The sequence below is a fragment of the Anomaloglossus baeobatrachus genome, chromosome 7 (assembly GCF_048569485.1).
Source record: "Anomaloglossus baeobatrachus isolate aAnoBae1 chromosome 7, aAnoBae1.hap1, whole genome shotgun sequence".
Lineage (NCBI taxonomy): Eukaryota > Metazoa > Chordata > Amphibia > Anura > Aromobatidae > Anomaloglossus > Anomaloglossus baeobatrachus.
In genome coordinates, this window is record NC_134359.1 from 61,262,124 (window position 1) to 61,279,059 (window position 16,936).

A 16,936-nucleotide genomic window follows, 5' to 3' on the forward strand; every position below is an offset into this window, starting at 1 on the left:
CATTTACAGTGGAAGTGCAACACCATGCGGACACATGCGGTTGTGTATGAAGCACACAACCGCATGGTGTCGCGCTTCCACTGTAAATTAATGTAACTGTACTGCGTGTGTGCCAGATCCGGCTTCCGGCAAAATATCGGAGATGTGAAACGGCCCATAGTGGTCCAGGGGGTAATGTTTATTCTTGTGGACAGGACTCTCACTATTCACTTTCCTTCCTCTTTTAGAGGGAATTTGCATACCTTTTGCAGGGAGCACTGACCGGTCAATAAGTCTCCTTGAGTTAGCTGGCGGCCTCCAAAAGGAGGAAACAGTATCTCTTAGAAAATTATTTTTCACTTACATTGTTTTATTGCAAAATAGTTACATAAGTTTAGGCAAATAAACCAAAACAACCTTACACAACCCTTGTATTTGCAATACAAGTGAACGATACACTGGTATAAATGATTTTTCGATTTGTGTACGGCGTGACCAGAGTGGAGAAGACAAATAGGAGCATTTAATGATGATGAATAGCTATGGCTTGTGGAGGGTCTATATTCAATGCATTAATTAACAAACATGTAATGCTGAAAATCAGAATAGACACAGTAATTTAATAAAAACTCAAAGGCCGATATAAAGTAAAACGTTTACAGATTTACAGATTTGTACTTTATTTTTTTCCTTTAAATCTACCTATGCAGCAAAATTCCACCTACATGCATATTACAGAAATATACCATAACGAAACACATAGGAGCAAGTATAAAAATGCATTATGTTTTAAACAAAGACATAAATCTTAACCTATTTAATGGCAGAAGAGAAAAAAAAATAATCATGGGAGTATAATTTTAAAAACAAGAAAGAAACACATGGGAAGAAAAAAAAAAAAAAAAGAAAATAAAAGAAAAAAAGACGCCAGATTTTTTGAGTGTACAAGACACAATTTAACATCATATACAACTTTATAAAAGGTCGTTACAGCTTAATTGGGTGAGTATCTGCAAAAGGTGCGGACAAAAAAAAAAATGACAGTTCACAGTTCAATATTAAAAAAGGTGTATATTTAATCAGATCACTGAAAAATAAAAAAAAATAAAAAATGTTTGGACTTCGTTTGGGGCTTGCAGTAAAGAATTGAATTAGTTAACGTAAAGAAATACTAAAAATAAACCGGAACAGGTAGGACGCTAGGGGGAATGTTTAGTTTCAGAAGCAGGACACAAACAGCAACAGCAGATCACAGGCCACCATCTCCACAAAGTGAAGAGACTTTTGGTTTTCTTCCTTTAACAAAACATATTTTATTTTGCACTAGTTTAAATGTATATTTTTTAGATTATATGTACATGTCCACAATAAGAAAACCCTGTGTTGGAGCCACTGGGAAGAACAACTCGTTATGACGATTGGGCCATTCAGAAAAGTAAAGTTCGTTAAAGGTATCCTGACAGGAGATCCAAGGTGCATGAACCAAGTACAGCATGAATTCGGACACTGGCTGCCGTATCGGAGCAGAGTATATGTTTAACTCTATGACTACAGGTGATGTGCGACACCGATACGGCACACTTATGGTGTCACTTTGCGATCTACTATAACAGTCGCATAGGTTTCCTAATGTGTTGTCTTTTTTGTTGTTGGCTGCACAATACACTTGTGGCAGGCTTCAATGCAAGTTGCATTTTACTGCAAATTACCTACAATTTGGCCTTTCTTTAACAGGAAAATCACAGCTCAAAAATAGTCGCAGACAAGTTGCACAGATGTTTTTAGTTGCCAAAAAGGTATTACTTTGAAAAGCTGACCTGAGATAATAGCCACGATTCATCAGTGTCAACAATCCTGTATATAGCACTTTGAAAAGTAAAAATTTTTTGCAATACAAAAAATGTTGCGATTGTTGGCATTTTTATGCCAGTTTCATCAGTCTCCAAAATGGGCAGACTTTGAGATGGACAGGGGGCAAGGTGATGCCAGCTTGTGATGTACCTCATCTCACAAATGTTACTCCGGTCTTTGGGTGAATCAGGCGCCTTTCTCTCCGCTGATTCATCCAGCTCGGTGCGAACAATACCGGCCTTGGCAAATTGGGGCCAAGGTGACGCCGGCCTTGGCAAATTGGGGCCAAAGTGACGTCGGCCTTGGCAAATTGGGGCCAAAGCGTTTTGGATGATTTGTCCAAGGCAGACATCTTTCTCGTCGCCCTGCTACTCAAGACTGACAGATCTCTCGCTATGTAGACACAAACACATGGAGAACGATCAGTCTAGGAAAGTAAGTTGGAGAAGTCAGGACTAGCCTCTTGGAGAAGTCTTCTGAGACACATGGTTCCCAGATCTAAAGTTTAGTTTTTCAAAAAAAGCTCAGCTTTTCAGAGTAAAACATATACAGTAGTAATACCGTAGCCAGTGTCTGAATCATGTTACCTATGGGTTTGGGCATCATGAATCTCTCCAGTCAGGTTCACTTAAAGTTTGGAATCCAAACATATCTTTATAATACATTAATGAGATAGTCAAAGTCAATAGAGGTTCCTTATGCGAGATCTGTACTGATCTTACTTTTAGGACAAGTAATAAGCCATACTGAAACTTTTTTTATTTTTTTAACTAAAAGTGAATTTGGTAATTCTGAACTGTCCATTTTACAAGAATTTATTTTTAGGGCAGAGGGGTTGGAAAGTTGGAGCATACACCAGTAGAGGGGAAGAAGAAAACAAAAAAACCCCAAACCCTTGCCATAAAACGTAAAGCAACCTAAATGTGTGATCCATTATTTGTTCTTATTATACATACATTCAGTGATTTAAAGGCAGTTTAACTTCACCAACTGTGCTGAAGCCAACGTGAGAATAGAATATAACGCTAGAGGACTATATTTGGAACGGACAAATATATTCAATGAGTATGAAAACAGCAAAGTCAAAAGAAAGAAAATAGTGTTTTATTAAACTACCACACTGATATAATACACTTTTAAACATACACTTTTTTTTCTATTTTAAAGGTAGCTTTTTATTTATTTTTTTCTTAGGTTTTTTTTGTTTTTTTTTCTTTAAATCTGAGGTGGTCAGTACAATAAGAAATAGACCCAAATGAAGCCGGGAAATAGGTGAACTGTTGTAGGTGCTGCAGTTTTTATTTTTTTTTTTTTCTCGTCTTTTCATTACACTACGTCTTTAGAAAAAAAAAAAAATGGTATAGACCATACATACCTGCAATGTAACTTTGTATTTGTACATGTTCTATAGTTGAAAATATAAACAATTATTAAAAAATAAAACGAAAATACAGCAACATAAAAAAAAAACATATACATATTTATCAGGTACATGTATTAGATACATACAATTTTAATGGGTAGAAGCAAAGAGGTTGTTTAAATGCTGATTCACCAACTAAGTATAAAAAAAAAAAAAAAGAAGGAAAAAAACCCCACCCTTATATTTTCCCCTTTAACCCATGACTAGTAATTGTATGCCTCATTGTCACTATGGAAAGGACTCCAATCATGTTTGCATATGCTAGACTACTTCATTTACAACGTTTTGATGTCCGAGTACTCAAAATTGATAGATGTGCTGCTGAATGACACGGTTCGCTATTTTTGGTCCACCAGTATAATCGATAACATGGGTGCTTAATCAAAACAATTAACCATTCAACAAAAAGAAAAGGAAAAAAAAAAAAAAAATGTGCCAGCCTGCAAAGTCTTTCTACATTGGTTATATTGCCTCCATGACATCGACAACTTTAACAAGATTTGGTTTGGCAAATTAACGCTTGAGCATGGCTTATTTTCTTTTTAGACAATCCAGACAGTGGCGGCTGCCAGGTTAAAAACCTTGTTGTACATATTTTTACAAAGAGAAACTTTTATTTTATTTACTTTCTTTAAAACTGTGTACAGAGGTTCACCTAGTTAAAACAAATTGGTTGTTAAATTTGGTAAGTTGGTGAGCGGTGGTGAAACCCAAACCCGGTTATTGTGTGTGCTGGGAAACGTGATTTGTCAGTTATGCATAATAAAAATTCCAGTCATTGAGAAAATTACAAAATATCATACCATAACATAATTTCTGTTACCCATCAACTTTGTTATCTTACAATAGATAAATACCAACATGTTCTTAATTTTTTCTTGTTTTTGATTTTTTTTTTTTCCTCTTTTTTTTTTTTACACTAAACCACACAGGATTGATGCATTTGGTTAGACTACCATATCCATCTCCGTCAATATTATTTGTACTCGTATGTGTCATGGTAAAATTTCATCAATTCTAGATTCCAAAAGTACCTACAAAAGCCATGCAATTTTACCAATTCTTCATACTTATGGAATAGCATACAAAGTAAGGCATTTCAGTGTCGTGTATAACCAAGTTACTGTCAATCCAAAAAAGTTTGCACATCAATAAAAAGATATCTAGGAACTCAAGAACAAGGTTTTTGTTGTTTGTTTTTTTTTCCCCCTCACTACTGTATAAAAATAACCACAATTAATAGGTGTTGCATGATATTTACTCAATTGTCTCATTTCCAGAAACTGTGACAAGCTGTAGGGGAATCTCCGAATTGGAGAGGAGATCTTGACTGCTGGTGCCTGTATTTACAGTCCCTATGCCGGCTACAGACCCCTGTTGAATGTTTGCAAGGATAAGGGTTGTACCTTCGGCAGTTATCAACGTATCTTCAGGCTTAGCTTCTATGGATGCCAATACAGCGCTGCTGGCATGAATGCCTTTCTTGTTTTGATGGGTTTTAATGTGTTTGGCAAGGTGATCACTTCTCATAAATCGCTTGGAACACTCTGGGCAGACAAACTTCTTTTCACCTGTTGAATGAAAAGTGTGCAAATTAATTTCAAATATAATGGTCACATGTGGCACCCATGCTGAAGTCGCCCATTGATTGCTAAAATGGAGTGGCTATGGCGCGTTTTTTAGTACCATGTAATTTGAGTTCCAAATAGAGACCCTCAAGTCTCTGCAATAACACAATAACAATTTAGATTGCAGAGACAGCAGCTTCAGATATCCTGCAGCAAGGTACCTGCTGTCAGATGGTTGGATGCTAGTGATCGCCAAGTGTCGCATACACACAATTTAGAAAGGTGGGGGAAAAAAAAATTGAGTCCATTTAACAATCCTGTGGTGTCTTACCGAGAGCAGGAAGGAGCGGTGGTGTATCGGGAAGAAGGGGAGGGGATAATGACAGGATACAGGGGCGATGGTGTAGGGAGATGCTGCTGGCGGTGCGGCGGGTGTCCCAGATGCTCGCTGCAGGCGACTTCCAGAAACTGTCGGCGGTGTGGGCTTCAAAGAAATGGTGCCCGAAGTCATCACATGCGCGGATAGAGTGCTAGGCTCAAGATCGCATCTAGCATGTGCCACCTCCAGGCGACATTTACACAAGTACACTGCTGGAAATCAATGAGCCGGAGGCGGTGCGTGTGCAGATTAGATCTTGAGTGGAGAGCTATCTGCGCACGTGCCTACTCTGGGCGCAATTATTTTAATTCTGCGCCCACCAGGGCTGTGGAGTCGGAGTCGGAGTCGTGGAGTCGGAGTCGGAGCTCATTTTGGTGGAGTCTGAGTCGGAGTCGGTATAAAATGCACCGACTCCGACTCCTAAAATATATAATAAATTGGGGACAGGAGTGCAATGCAGAATGTGCTGAATATTTTACTAAATAATAACATTTAGTATAATGCTTATATTTAAGTGAAAAATTTATTGTAGTACAATGTGAACATCAGACATTTAATTGTTTTTATGATACAATAATCAAGATAATTGGATAGAACATAAAATATTTATTGGAATACAACTACAGAACACAAAAAACTAATAAATTGTAAATATGTAATATATATATATATATATATATATATATATATATATATATATATATATATATATATATATACACACACATACATATACATACACAGTGTATATACACACACAAGATATATATGTAATCTACTGTATATTACATAGTGTATTACATATTTACAATTTATTACAGTTTTTTGTGTTCTAAAGTTGTATTCCAATAAATATATTTTATGTTCTATCCAAATATCTTGATTATTGTATCATAAAAATTATTAAATGTCTGATGTTCACTTACACATATTCATGTACTACAATAAATTTTTCACCTAACTATAAGCAATATATGTAGGAGTCGGAGTCGGAGCCGGAGTCGGAGTCGGTGCAAGAGAATTTGAGGAGTCGGAGTCGAAGGTTTGGCTTACCGACTCCACAGCCCTGGCGCCCACAGTCCCAGCACAGTGCCTGCAGTATTGCTCCTGCGGCCGCTCTCCACCATCCCCAGTAAGCAACTTTCAGATTATAAGACGTACCCCTCATTTTCTTCCCAAATTTTTGGGAGCAAAAGTGAGTCTTCTAATCTGAAAAATACGGTAATTTGGCCCCACTTATTTTGGGGGGTTGAGAAGAATTATAAGAACAACAAAATTCTGCTGCTCTTCAAACAAATAAAAAAAAATTAAAAAAAAAAAAAGTCCGATAAAAAAACAGGAAAAAAAAGGACTGGTTAAAAATGAAAAACCCTGCACACTTACTGAGGCAACCTAAAGAAATAAGGTACCTGTTAATTGAAGAATCGCTTATCATTTGCCCTTCGCTCAGGTCTATTGAAGTATAATATTTAAAAAAAATATTTAAAAAGATTCACGTAAACAAGGCAATTTGGGGAAACGAGCAAAAACAATGTACAATTATCAAAAGCATTGCCACATTAATAGATGCAAGTGATGGGGAAAAAAAAAATAAATAAAAAAGATACACAATATAGCCTTACCAGTATGTGTCCTTCTGTGTCGCTGTAGTTCATCACTTCGTGTAAACCTTTTACCACAGAACATCCAAGTACAGACAAACGGACGTTCTCCAGAATGCCAACGCAAGTGAGCTCTCAGATGTGAAGTTTTACCATACACTTTACCACATCCTGGGATATGGCAGATGTGTTGCTTTTTCTTTCCGAGGTTGGTACCCCTGAGAGTTAAAATAAATTATAGAGATATAGATTCCTATGGGATATAATATATAATCACATTCTTTCTACAGGATAAAATCCGTACTACTGAAGTTACTGTGAAAAGCACCATCTGATGTTGGTGAGAGATTCTGGTACAAACCTTCCGGCTCCATCTTTACAGTTGGGACAAGTACAGGCCACCCTTCTGAGTCGCTTTCCTTCTTGATTTGGTTGGTCCAGTTCATCATCAACAACCTGGACCCTGAGGTGGGTTAAATCATTGGTATTGACTGTGGAATCCCCAGTAAGTTGCCACTCCTCTGGATCAGGTTCTTCTTCCTTAATTCGTATACCTATGGAGGAGAATGCAAAAATAAAATGATAGAAAACGTGAAGGAAGGGTTTTATTAATGAATACAGAAATAATAAAAAGCTCTTTAATGCAAACAGGAGCTCCCTGAAATGCTACAGCTCTCACTCTGCGGGTTCAGCAATATATTAATTTCCAGTAAGGAGTTTTTGTAGTGTAAGCAACTGTGACTGCAAAGTATCCAAAAATGCACTGAGCAAAAAAGTCTCCATATAGTCCAATACATTTTTATTTTATTTATGTGAAGCATCTCTTGTAGAAGAGAATACCTCTGTAATATGGTATGAGATGAAGTATAAGACTGCTTTTACTTATATTCAGTGGTCCCATCGGGGCATTCGTCCGAACCACCGCTCCACCATCCCACAAAGCGTGTTTCGAACGCATGCGCCGATAGGGCCATTGACTATAATGGAGCAGACTCCAGTAGCGTGTGCTCGGTCTTGCACCATTTTCAGGCATATACGTTTTCTGCAGGCAGATACAAAAATGTAGTAGACTACGTTCGGGTGTCCGCCTGCAAAAAACGTATATGCCTGAAAATGGTGCAAGACAGAGCACACGCTACCGGAGTCTGCTCCATTATAGTCAATGGCCCTGTCGGCACATGCGTCTGAAATACGCTTTGCGGGGTGGTGGAGGGGGGACCATTGAATGCAAGTAAAAGTGCAATGCGAAAGGGGCCTAATTGAATATATCTGGATTTTTACAGAATTTGGGGGGGGGTAAAAAAAAAAACAAACAAAAAAAACAACCCAAACCACCAACTGAGCTTCTGCATATAATCAGATTCACACAGAGGTCAATTATGTGGACATAGGAGGTAATAGGTGTCTGATAATGAACCTGTGCGGCACACAGCCCTAGGTGCAATTCAGCCCTTAGTGCAGTCTAGGAACAAGGATGAAACAAAAAATCAACACAAAACACAAACTTGCGGTAGAAAAAAAATCTGCATAATTTTAGGGGAAGCTGCAAATCTTCAAATTCTCATGAACGGTCAGATCTTACATAGCATTACAAAAGATGCCAAATCATGACCATGTAAAAAAAAAAAAAAAAAAGTCAGCAGAGGAAAACTGTTTCAATATCTACTACTTACCGCATATAACCCCTCTACTTTTCCCTGGCGTTGTAGTTTTATTTAATAGGAAAAAATGTTTTTCCTGTTTTCTGTGGTCTAAACCTAGGGTGCGCGTCTTATGGTAAAAAGTGTGTTGTAGTCCGAAACATCTGTTGCTTCACTTCTAGCAGTGGAAACTTTGTCAAATCTGAGTTTTCAGTGTATTCCCATCTTACAGACTTACAGCATTTCTAGTACATATGAATGCACGCTTGCTTGGATATTTTCCAACCTCCCATTGACATGCATGGAGACAGCCAGCTCTATTCAGTGGCGATATACTGGGTCCCATTCGAGACAGATGGGAATCCCAGAGGAGAGCCCCGCATCTAACAGACATTTATAGCCACATGATGTTACTTAACTTTACGGGCCTCAACCAATGCAGGTTACAGTTATTTGGCATAGACAGTGCTGATTGATCCATTTAATATTGGTGCTTGCAGTTTGAGGATTCTAAATAGTAATTTTTTTTTGTTTATGTAAATATCACCCAGTTATCAAGGAAAGTACTTGATTTTTCTGCTCAATCAGAAAAAGAGAATTTTGTTTACTTACCGTAAATTCTTTTTCTTATAGTTCCGACATGGGAGACCCAAACCATGGGGTGTATAGCTTCTGCCTCCGGAGGACACACAAAGTACTACACTAAAAGTGTAGCTCCTCCCTCCGAGCATATACACTCCCCGGATGACAAATCCAACCAGTTTAGTGCCAAAGCTGAAGGAGGACATCCACCCATAAGTAGAGATAGAGTAAAACCCAGAATAACTGGAACCTCTGTCTACAACAACAGCCGGTGAAAACACACGGAACAAGAAAGCTGCCAACAGGCAACAGGGAGGGTGCTGGGTCTCCCATGTCGGAACTATAAGAAAAAGAATTTACGGTAAGTAAACAAAATTCTCTTTTTCTTTATCGTTCCTTATGGGAGACCCAAACCATAGGACGTCTCAAAGCAGTCCATGGGTGGGAAATAAACAGAAACTGAGAAGTAGGCGAAACCTAACTTCACAAATGGGCGACAGCCGTCCGAAGGATGCGTCTGCCCAAGCTCGCATCTGCCGAAGCATGAGCATGCACTTGGTAGTGCTTCGAAAGGGTGTGCAGACTAGACCAATTGGCAGCCTGACAGACCTGCTGAGCCGTAGCCCAAGAGGCAACGACAGCTCTGGTCGAGTGCGCCTTAATCCCCGGCGGGGGAGGCATCTGAGAACATTGGTAGGCATCGGATATGGCCGACCTAATCCAATGAGCTAGGGTCGGTTTAGAAGCCGAGAGACCCTTGCGCTGACCTGTGGTCAGCACAAAAAGAGGTGCACCGCCTAAAAAACAGCGGTGCGTGACACATAGATCCGGAGCGTCCGCACCAAATCTAAAGCATGCAACGCTTTCTCAAAGCGATGCACAGGGGCCGAACAAAGGGAAGACAATGAAATGTCCTGGTTAAGGTGGAAAGGAGACACCACCTTAGGGAGAAGGCCCGGAGTTGGACGGAGAACCACCTTGTCTTGGTGAAAAAAAGGGTGACTCCGAAGAGAGCACAGTCAAATAAGAGACTCTCCTGAGAGAAATTATGGCCACCAGAAAGACCACTTTCTGTTAAAGACTAAACAACTAAACCTCCCTAAGAGGCTCAAAGGGGGGTTTCTGTAAGGCCATGAGGACCAAAGTAAGGTCTCAGGGATCCAGAGACCGCCGGTAAGGCGGAATGATGTGAGATGCGCCCTGCATGAAGGTGCGCACCTGGGCCAGTCGGGCGATACGCCGCTGGAACAACGCTGACAGAGCCGAGACCTGTCCCTTGAGGGAATGAGGGACAGACCTAGCTGCAGGCCGGACTGTAGAAAGGACAGGATGGTCGGCAAGGAAAAAACGGCCAAGGAGCATGGCCGGAAGAACGACACCAGGACAGGAAAATTCTCCAAGTCCTGAGGTAAATCCTGGCCGAGGAAGACTTCCGAGCCTGAGTCATAGTGAAGATGACCTCGGAAGGAATGCCTGAAGCCGTAAGGATTCAGGGCTCAAGAGCCACGCCGTCAATCTGAGAGCCGCAGAATTGTTGTGGAAAACGGACCCTCTGAGAGAACATCTGGCCGGTCCGGGAGATGCCACAGCACCTCTACGAACAGACGGAGCAGGTCTGGGAACCAAGCTCGCCTGGGCCAGTCTGGGGCGATGAGTACGACCCGACGGCCCTCCATTCTGATCTTGCGCAGGACTCTGGGCAAGAGAGCTAGAGGGGGAAACACGTAGGCCAGACGGAACTGGGACCAATCTGGAACCAGCGCGTCCGCTGCCAAGGCCTGAGGATCGTGGGAGCGAGCCACGTAAACCGGGACCTTGTTGTGCCGGGATGCCATTAGATCCACTTCCGGAGTGCCCCGCCTGCTAAATTGACCGGAACACTGCCGGATGCAGGGCTCACTCGCCGCTGTCCACGGTTTGACGGCTGAGATAATCTGCCTCCCAGTTTTCTGCGCCTGGGATGTGGACTGCGGATATGGTGGACTTGGAGTCCTCCGTCCACTGAAGGATATGTTGAACTTCCAACATTGCTAGGCGGCTGCGAGTCCTAGGACTACAGCCCTGATTTCCAGCACATTGATCGAGAGGGCTGATTCGGACGGAGTCCAAGTGCCCTGTGCTCGGTGGTGGAGAAACACTGCTCCCCAGCCGGATTGACTGGCATCCGTGGTGAGAATCACCCATGACGGGGCCAGAAAGGAGCGTCCCTGGTACAGAGAGAGGGGCCGAAGCCACCACTTAAAGAGAGCTCCTGGTCTGTGGCGACAGAGCCACCAGCCTGTGCAAGGAAGAAGTCCCTTGTCCCAACAGCGGAAAATGTCCAGCTGCAGGGGACGCAGATGGAACTGGCAAGGGGAACCGCTTCTATTGACGCCACCATCTGACCCAGCACCTGCATGAGGTGCCTGATGGAATGACGGCGGAGCCTCAGCAGAGAGCGAACCGCCAGATGAAGAGACTGCTGTTTGACTAAGGGCAGCTTCACAAGTGCCAGCAGAGTCTCGAATTGCATCCCTAGGTACGTAAGTTCCTGGGTCGGGGTCAGAATGGACTTGCAAGCGTGGCGAGAGTGAGCGAGACACTCCGCTGACAGTCTGCACTGGATGAAGCCCTGACTAGAAGGGCGTCCAGGTAAGGAATCACTACCAACCCCTGGAGGAGCAGAACCGCAACTGGTGAATACACGAGGGGCCGTGGCTAACCCAAGGGGAGAGCCACGAATTGGAAATGTTCCTCTCCGATTACAAAACGTAGCCAACGCTGGTGTGAAACTGCGAATGGCACATGCAGAGAGACATCTCTGATGTCGATGGATGCTAAGAAATCGCCTTGGGTCATTGACTGATCGCAGAGATTCCATGCAAAAATGCCGCACCTGAACATGCTTGTTGAGAAGCTTGAGATCCGGGTCGGAAGGCAACGTCCTTTTCGGGGACTAGGAAGAGATTTGAGTAGAAATCTCAGAACCGTTCCCAGTCGGGAACTGGTACAATTACTCCATTGGCCTGCAAGAATGCCACGGCCTGTGAGAAGGCGGCGGCCTTGGAGCAGGGGGGAGTTGTCAGAAAAAAATCTGTTTGGCGGCTGGATAGAATTCCATTCTGTAGCCGTGGGAGATGGTAACCCACACCCACTGATCGAAGACGTGTTGCAACCACACGTCGCCCAAGAGGGAGAGCCTGCCACCGACCAAGGACGTTACTGGCGCGGCCAGATAATCAAGAGGAGGCTGCCCTGGTGGCAGCAGCTCCTGCCGACTTAGGACGCGGCTTCATGCGCCAGTTGGATTACGGACCTTGGCTGAGTTAGTGGACGAGGCCGAGGGCTTAGAGGACGAGCAGTTAGAGGAAACGAAAGGAACGAAACCTCGACTGGTTCCTGCCCTGGAAGGTTTCCTGGGTTGTGGCATGGAAGTACTCTTCCTGCCAAAAGCTTCCTTAATAATTTCATCCAGTTGTTCACCGAATAGACTGGTCCCAGCAAAAGGGAGTCCAGCAAGGAACTTCTTAAGAAGCATCTGCCTTCCACTCTCGAAGCCACAGGAACCTGCGGATAGCGAGGGAAGTAGCCGAGGCCACCGCAGTGCGGTGACAGTCTCCAGCTATAGGATGAAAAGACTGAAGCCTGGAAGTTAAGGCAACCAATTCGGGCATAAAGGCCCTGGTGAGGGAATGCATCTCCTCCCGAGAAGCAGAGATGGCTTTGAGAGCCCGCACTGCTGCAAAAGATGGGGAGAACGAGGCCCCTGCCGCCTCATATATAGATTTGGCCAGAAGGACAACCTGGCGGACAGTGGGATCCTCAGAGAGGTGCCGTCAGCCACTGATACAACTGTCCGGGCTGAAAGTCTAGACACTGGAGGGTCCACCCTTGGTGAATGAGCCCACTCCTTGACCACCTCTGGTGGAAGGGGAAAACAGTCATCAGAACCACGCTCTGGGAAGCGTCTGTCAGGACAGGCTCTGGGCTTGGTCACAGTGACCTGAATGCTGGAGTGGATAAGGAACACATTCCTTGTTCTCTTAGGCAAGGTATACTGATGCTTTTCTGCCAGAGAGGGGTGCTCCCCTGATACAGGCGGATTGAGGTCCAGTACAAATATAATGGACGCAATCAAATCATTAGCATCTGCGTCACTTTCGAACAGATCAATAGTACATGGAGAGCGTCCGAGCCCCCAGTAAGGCATCCTCCTTGTCCTGCGAGTCAGCTCGTGAACCAGAGCCGCGGGGCGAGGAGGGAAAGGGGACCCTGCGTCTCCATTTTAGGAGGACGGGCTCCCAGATGAAGAATCCTCTGTGAGCTTTGCTGAGCGAGCCGTAGCAGCAGAAGCGCCCTGAGAAGGGGGCTGATGCATGCTCAGCAGTGTCCGGGACAGCTGTCCCCTGGAGAGAGGGATTCTACCCCGGAGCCGGAGCAGCCGGAGGGACCACTGGGGATAAGCCTCCAGGCTGAGGCACCACTATGTCAGAGCAGGCATCACAATGTGGTTATGTGCTCGGTACAGATAGTACGAGTCAACATGCGGTGCATAATAAAAAACAGCCTTGCAGCCCTGCACTGATATGAGACATGCTGCAGAAGTGGGGGCTCTGTCCAGAGAGACCCCCAGCAGAGTATATAAACAGAGTATATAAGCAGCAGCACAACCAGAGGTTGTGGCTTGCCAGACCGTTTAACATAACATCTCTGTGCCCTCCAGATTCCCCAGAAGTGGGGGCTTTTCGGAAAAAAAACCCCAGCAGAGTATATAAACAGAGTGTATAAGCAGCTGCACAACCGGAGGTTGTGGCTTGCCATACTGTTTAACATAGGGGCATCTCTGTGCCCTCCAGATCCCCCAGAACTGGGGGCTCTGTCCCAGGCACCCATTTGTCACAATTTGTTTGCAGACATTGATCTGTGCCCTAGAACGCTGAGAAAATGGCGTCCGCAGCGAGGAGAGGGGGCGGGGCCTACTCTGAGAGCAGGACGGAGGGCAAATGAGGCATACAGGGGAGGGAATCTTTCCTCAGTGAGGAGTGTCCCTTCCCTGTGCTGAGCAGCCGGTGGGCGGAGCCACCCTGTCTCACTGCACTGACTGACATAGAATCGAAACTAGGCCTCAGGCGAAGCCGGGGCCTAGATTTAAACATGCGGCCAGCGTGCAGGCACCATCGGCGCGGTTCTCCAGTGAAAACTGGAGAACTGGCCGGAAATGTTAAAACATACATATAACACATTCTCCCCCACAAATAAAGTACAAGGGACCCCTAGAAAGACCACTTTCTGTGGTAAAAACGTCTCAGTACTTAGCTTGAGACGCAGGTGCCAGGTCCCTGGGGGGTCATCGCTCCGTCCGGCAGGATCCTGAACAGGGCTGCGGATGGAGACCGGTCTCCTGCAAAGCAGTGAGAACCGTGATGGCTCCCACTTCAAGCCAGAGCCTCAAGGGATGGTGAAGGAGCGCGGCATGTGAAGGCTCCAGCCCTGAAATCAACCTTAACAGCACCGCCGACACAGTGGGGTGAGAAGGGACATGCCGGGAGTCCAGATTGGACCCGCTTTTCTTCCAAATCTTTGAAATCAAAAATCAGGAGGATGCATGTGTGTGTGTGACCTCCTGAACACAAAAGCATTGAACTGGTTGGATTTGTCATCCGGGGAGTGTATATGCTCGGAGGGAGGAGCTACACTTTTAGTGTAGTACTTTGTGTGTCCTCCGGAGGCAGAAGCTATACACCCCATGGTTTGGGTCTCCCATAAGGAACGATAAAGAAAAACATTTTAATTAAAATTATCATCCCGTTTTGTGTACACAGCTCCTTTGCAGTACTGCGTATGCCCTGGTAACAGACTAGACAAATGTGTAATCCTGCAGTTATGGCCGGGGCCACATGGGGATCTACTGCGATCCTTGCGTGACACTCGGCTCTTACTGGCAGTGCAGCAGGAGCAAAGTGTCATGCGAGTGTCACGCGAGTGTCACTGTGACTGAGGTCCAATCATGTGATTGGACCACAGCTGTGGGGAGCGGGCCGGCACTGAGGAGGGGAAGGATTTATCTCCCTCTCTCCTCTGTTGCCATTCTCGCCCTGCACTCGTGGTACATCGGTGTAATGCGAGTGCAGTGCGATTTTTCTCTCGCCCCATAGACTTCAATGGGTGTGAGAGAAACAAGGATCGCATTGCACCCACAGCATGCTGCGATTGTTTTCTCGGTCCGATTAGGGCTGAGAAAATAATTGCTCATGGGTGCTGGCACATAGGGTAATATTGGTCCGAGTGGAATGCAATAAAACATCACATTCCACTCGCTCCGATTTTCATGCTGTGTGGCTTAGGCCTAACTCTCAAACTCTTCTGTCTTCTCGTACTTGGCAAGAAAGAGGACTCGGGAGGAAAGGAGTAACACTGGTTTGTCCGATTTGGAGAACCAGAGTCATACATATCTGCGTAATAGCTGTATACACAAACGGATAGTAGGCCTCTTAAAGTAATGGCTAGGAATGGGATATCCCCCCCCCCCCCCCTGACTAATTATAAGAGTTTCTAGTTGTAAATGCTGTGATTTTGAGAATATTCAGCATAGAAAGGTATATGTGGTTTGGATGTTGATAAGCATGTTGGATTAGTACAGCACATCCTGATGTATCCGTCAGGTACACTACACGGTTTTCAGGTTAAATAACACTTCATTTTTTTGGAGGCTGGAGAGGTGGAAACAACCATCCCTAAGTAGTACATACCAGATGCTATGAAGGATGTTTTAAGTGGTTTATAATGTAGTCATAGCCAATTTTATGATTTTACAAGTGACATTTTAAAAAAGATTTCTGGGTTATATCAAAGACTAATCATTTTCAACATCCAAAGCCAGTCTGGTATCCTAAACAGTGGACTATACCTATATAAAATTAATAGTGCACATGGAAAGAATGTCTTGGTGACAGAAATAAATCCTTCAAATTGGGGGGGCACTTGCTATATACTCAGGCTATTAAAAATTGCCAACGTTTTACAATGTATTCAATATTTTTGTTGAAGGACTAGTGACTCACAAATGATTTTAGAGTGGTTCAACTGCTGCAGAACCACTTTTTAAAGTAAATAGCTCATTGAAAGCGCTATCTGTAGCTCTAGTGTGTATTTCAGTGCTGGCCACAATGTGCCCTAACATAGAGAACCGAAGTGTGCTAAAATAAGCTAGCGAAGCTGCACTCTGGCAAGGGAGAAACAATGGGCACTTTCTCCAATGCCAGCCAGAATACATATATTACAAAGCTTCATTCACTTCTGGCATAGGTTAGCAGTCTGCCATCCTTTACATGGTACTGCCAATTCCTGTGCTCTCGACAGGCAATACGCAGCACAGAGAGTATATGTTTGATCCGGAGTGCAGCCAATAGGGAGACCCGCATATGTGTCCAGAATAGGGAGACAGATGCGGATTCCCTGACCTCCATCCCATCAGATTACTCAGGCATCGAGTCTATACAGGGAATGAATGGATAGGCAGCCGCACATAGGAACAGCTCTCTCATTGATACCTATGGGCGTTAAAGCAATAAAGCAGGCTTGCAGACATGTCAAAAGTCAAAGATGGGAATATCACTTTAGTGCTTTCCAATGCCAGAATAAGCAGAACAGAGTTTAGCAAGAAGATTTGCAGTACCCTAATCGAGAGGAAACATCGGCAGTCTAGAGCCCTGAGAATCTTCTATTACCCGCAGCGCCTCTTTATTAGCAGACTGCTGTGACATTACTTAGCGGTGTACCCTTGACATCACAGAGGCCTACTAATCAGAAGAGGCGCCAGGAAAGCCACATGTAGATTTGCACAGCTCACCTGGAGATCGCGAACTACACATGAGCAAAAGGTGCTCTTAAGACTTGCCGATTATTTGGTTCAGATTTCCTCAATTATGATAGGA

At 44.0% G+C, this 16,936-nt stretch overlaps 1 protein-coding gene across 2 annotated transcripts in view; it reads right to left on the bottom strand.

Moving 5' to 3' along the window:
• Positions 1-634: 634 nt before the first annotated feature.
• SP3 (Sp3 transcription factor) overlaps positions 635-16,936 on the bottom strand; it is a 55,578-nt gene continuing 39,276 nt past the window's right edge. For both annotated transcript variants that reach the window (XM_075317349.1, XM_075317348.1), the window contains exons 4-6: positions 7,163-7,355; positions 6,823-7,019; positions 635-4,824 (exon numbers count right to left, since the gene is read on the bottom strand). In XM_075317349.1, the coding sequence (XP_075173464.1) occupies positions 4,511-4,824; positions 6,823-7,019; positions 7,163-7,355 (704 nt within the window). In that variant the 3' untranslated portion in view covers positions 635-4,510. The remainder of the gene's footprint in view (positions 4,825-6,822; positions 7,020-7,162; positions 7,356-16,936) is intronic.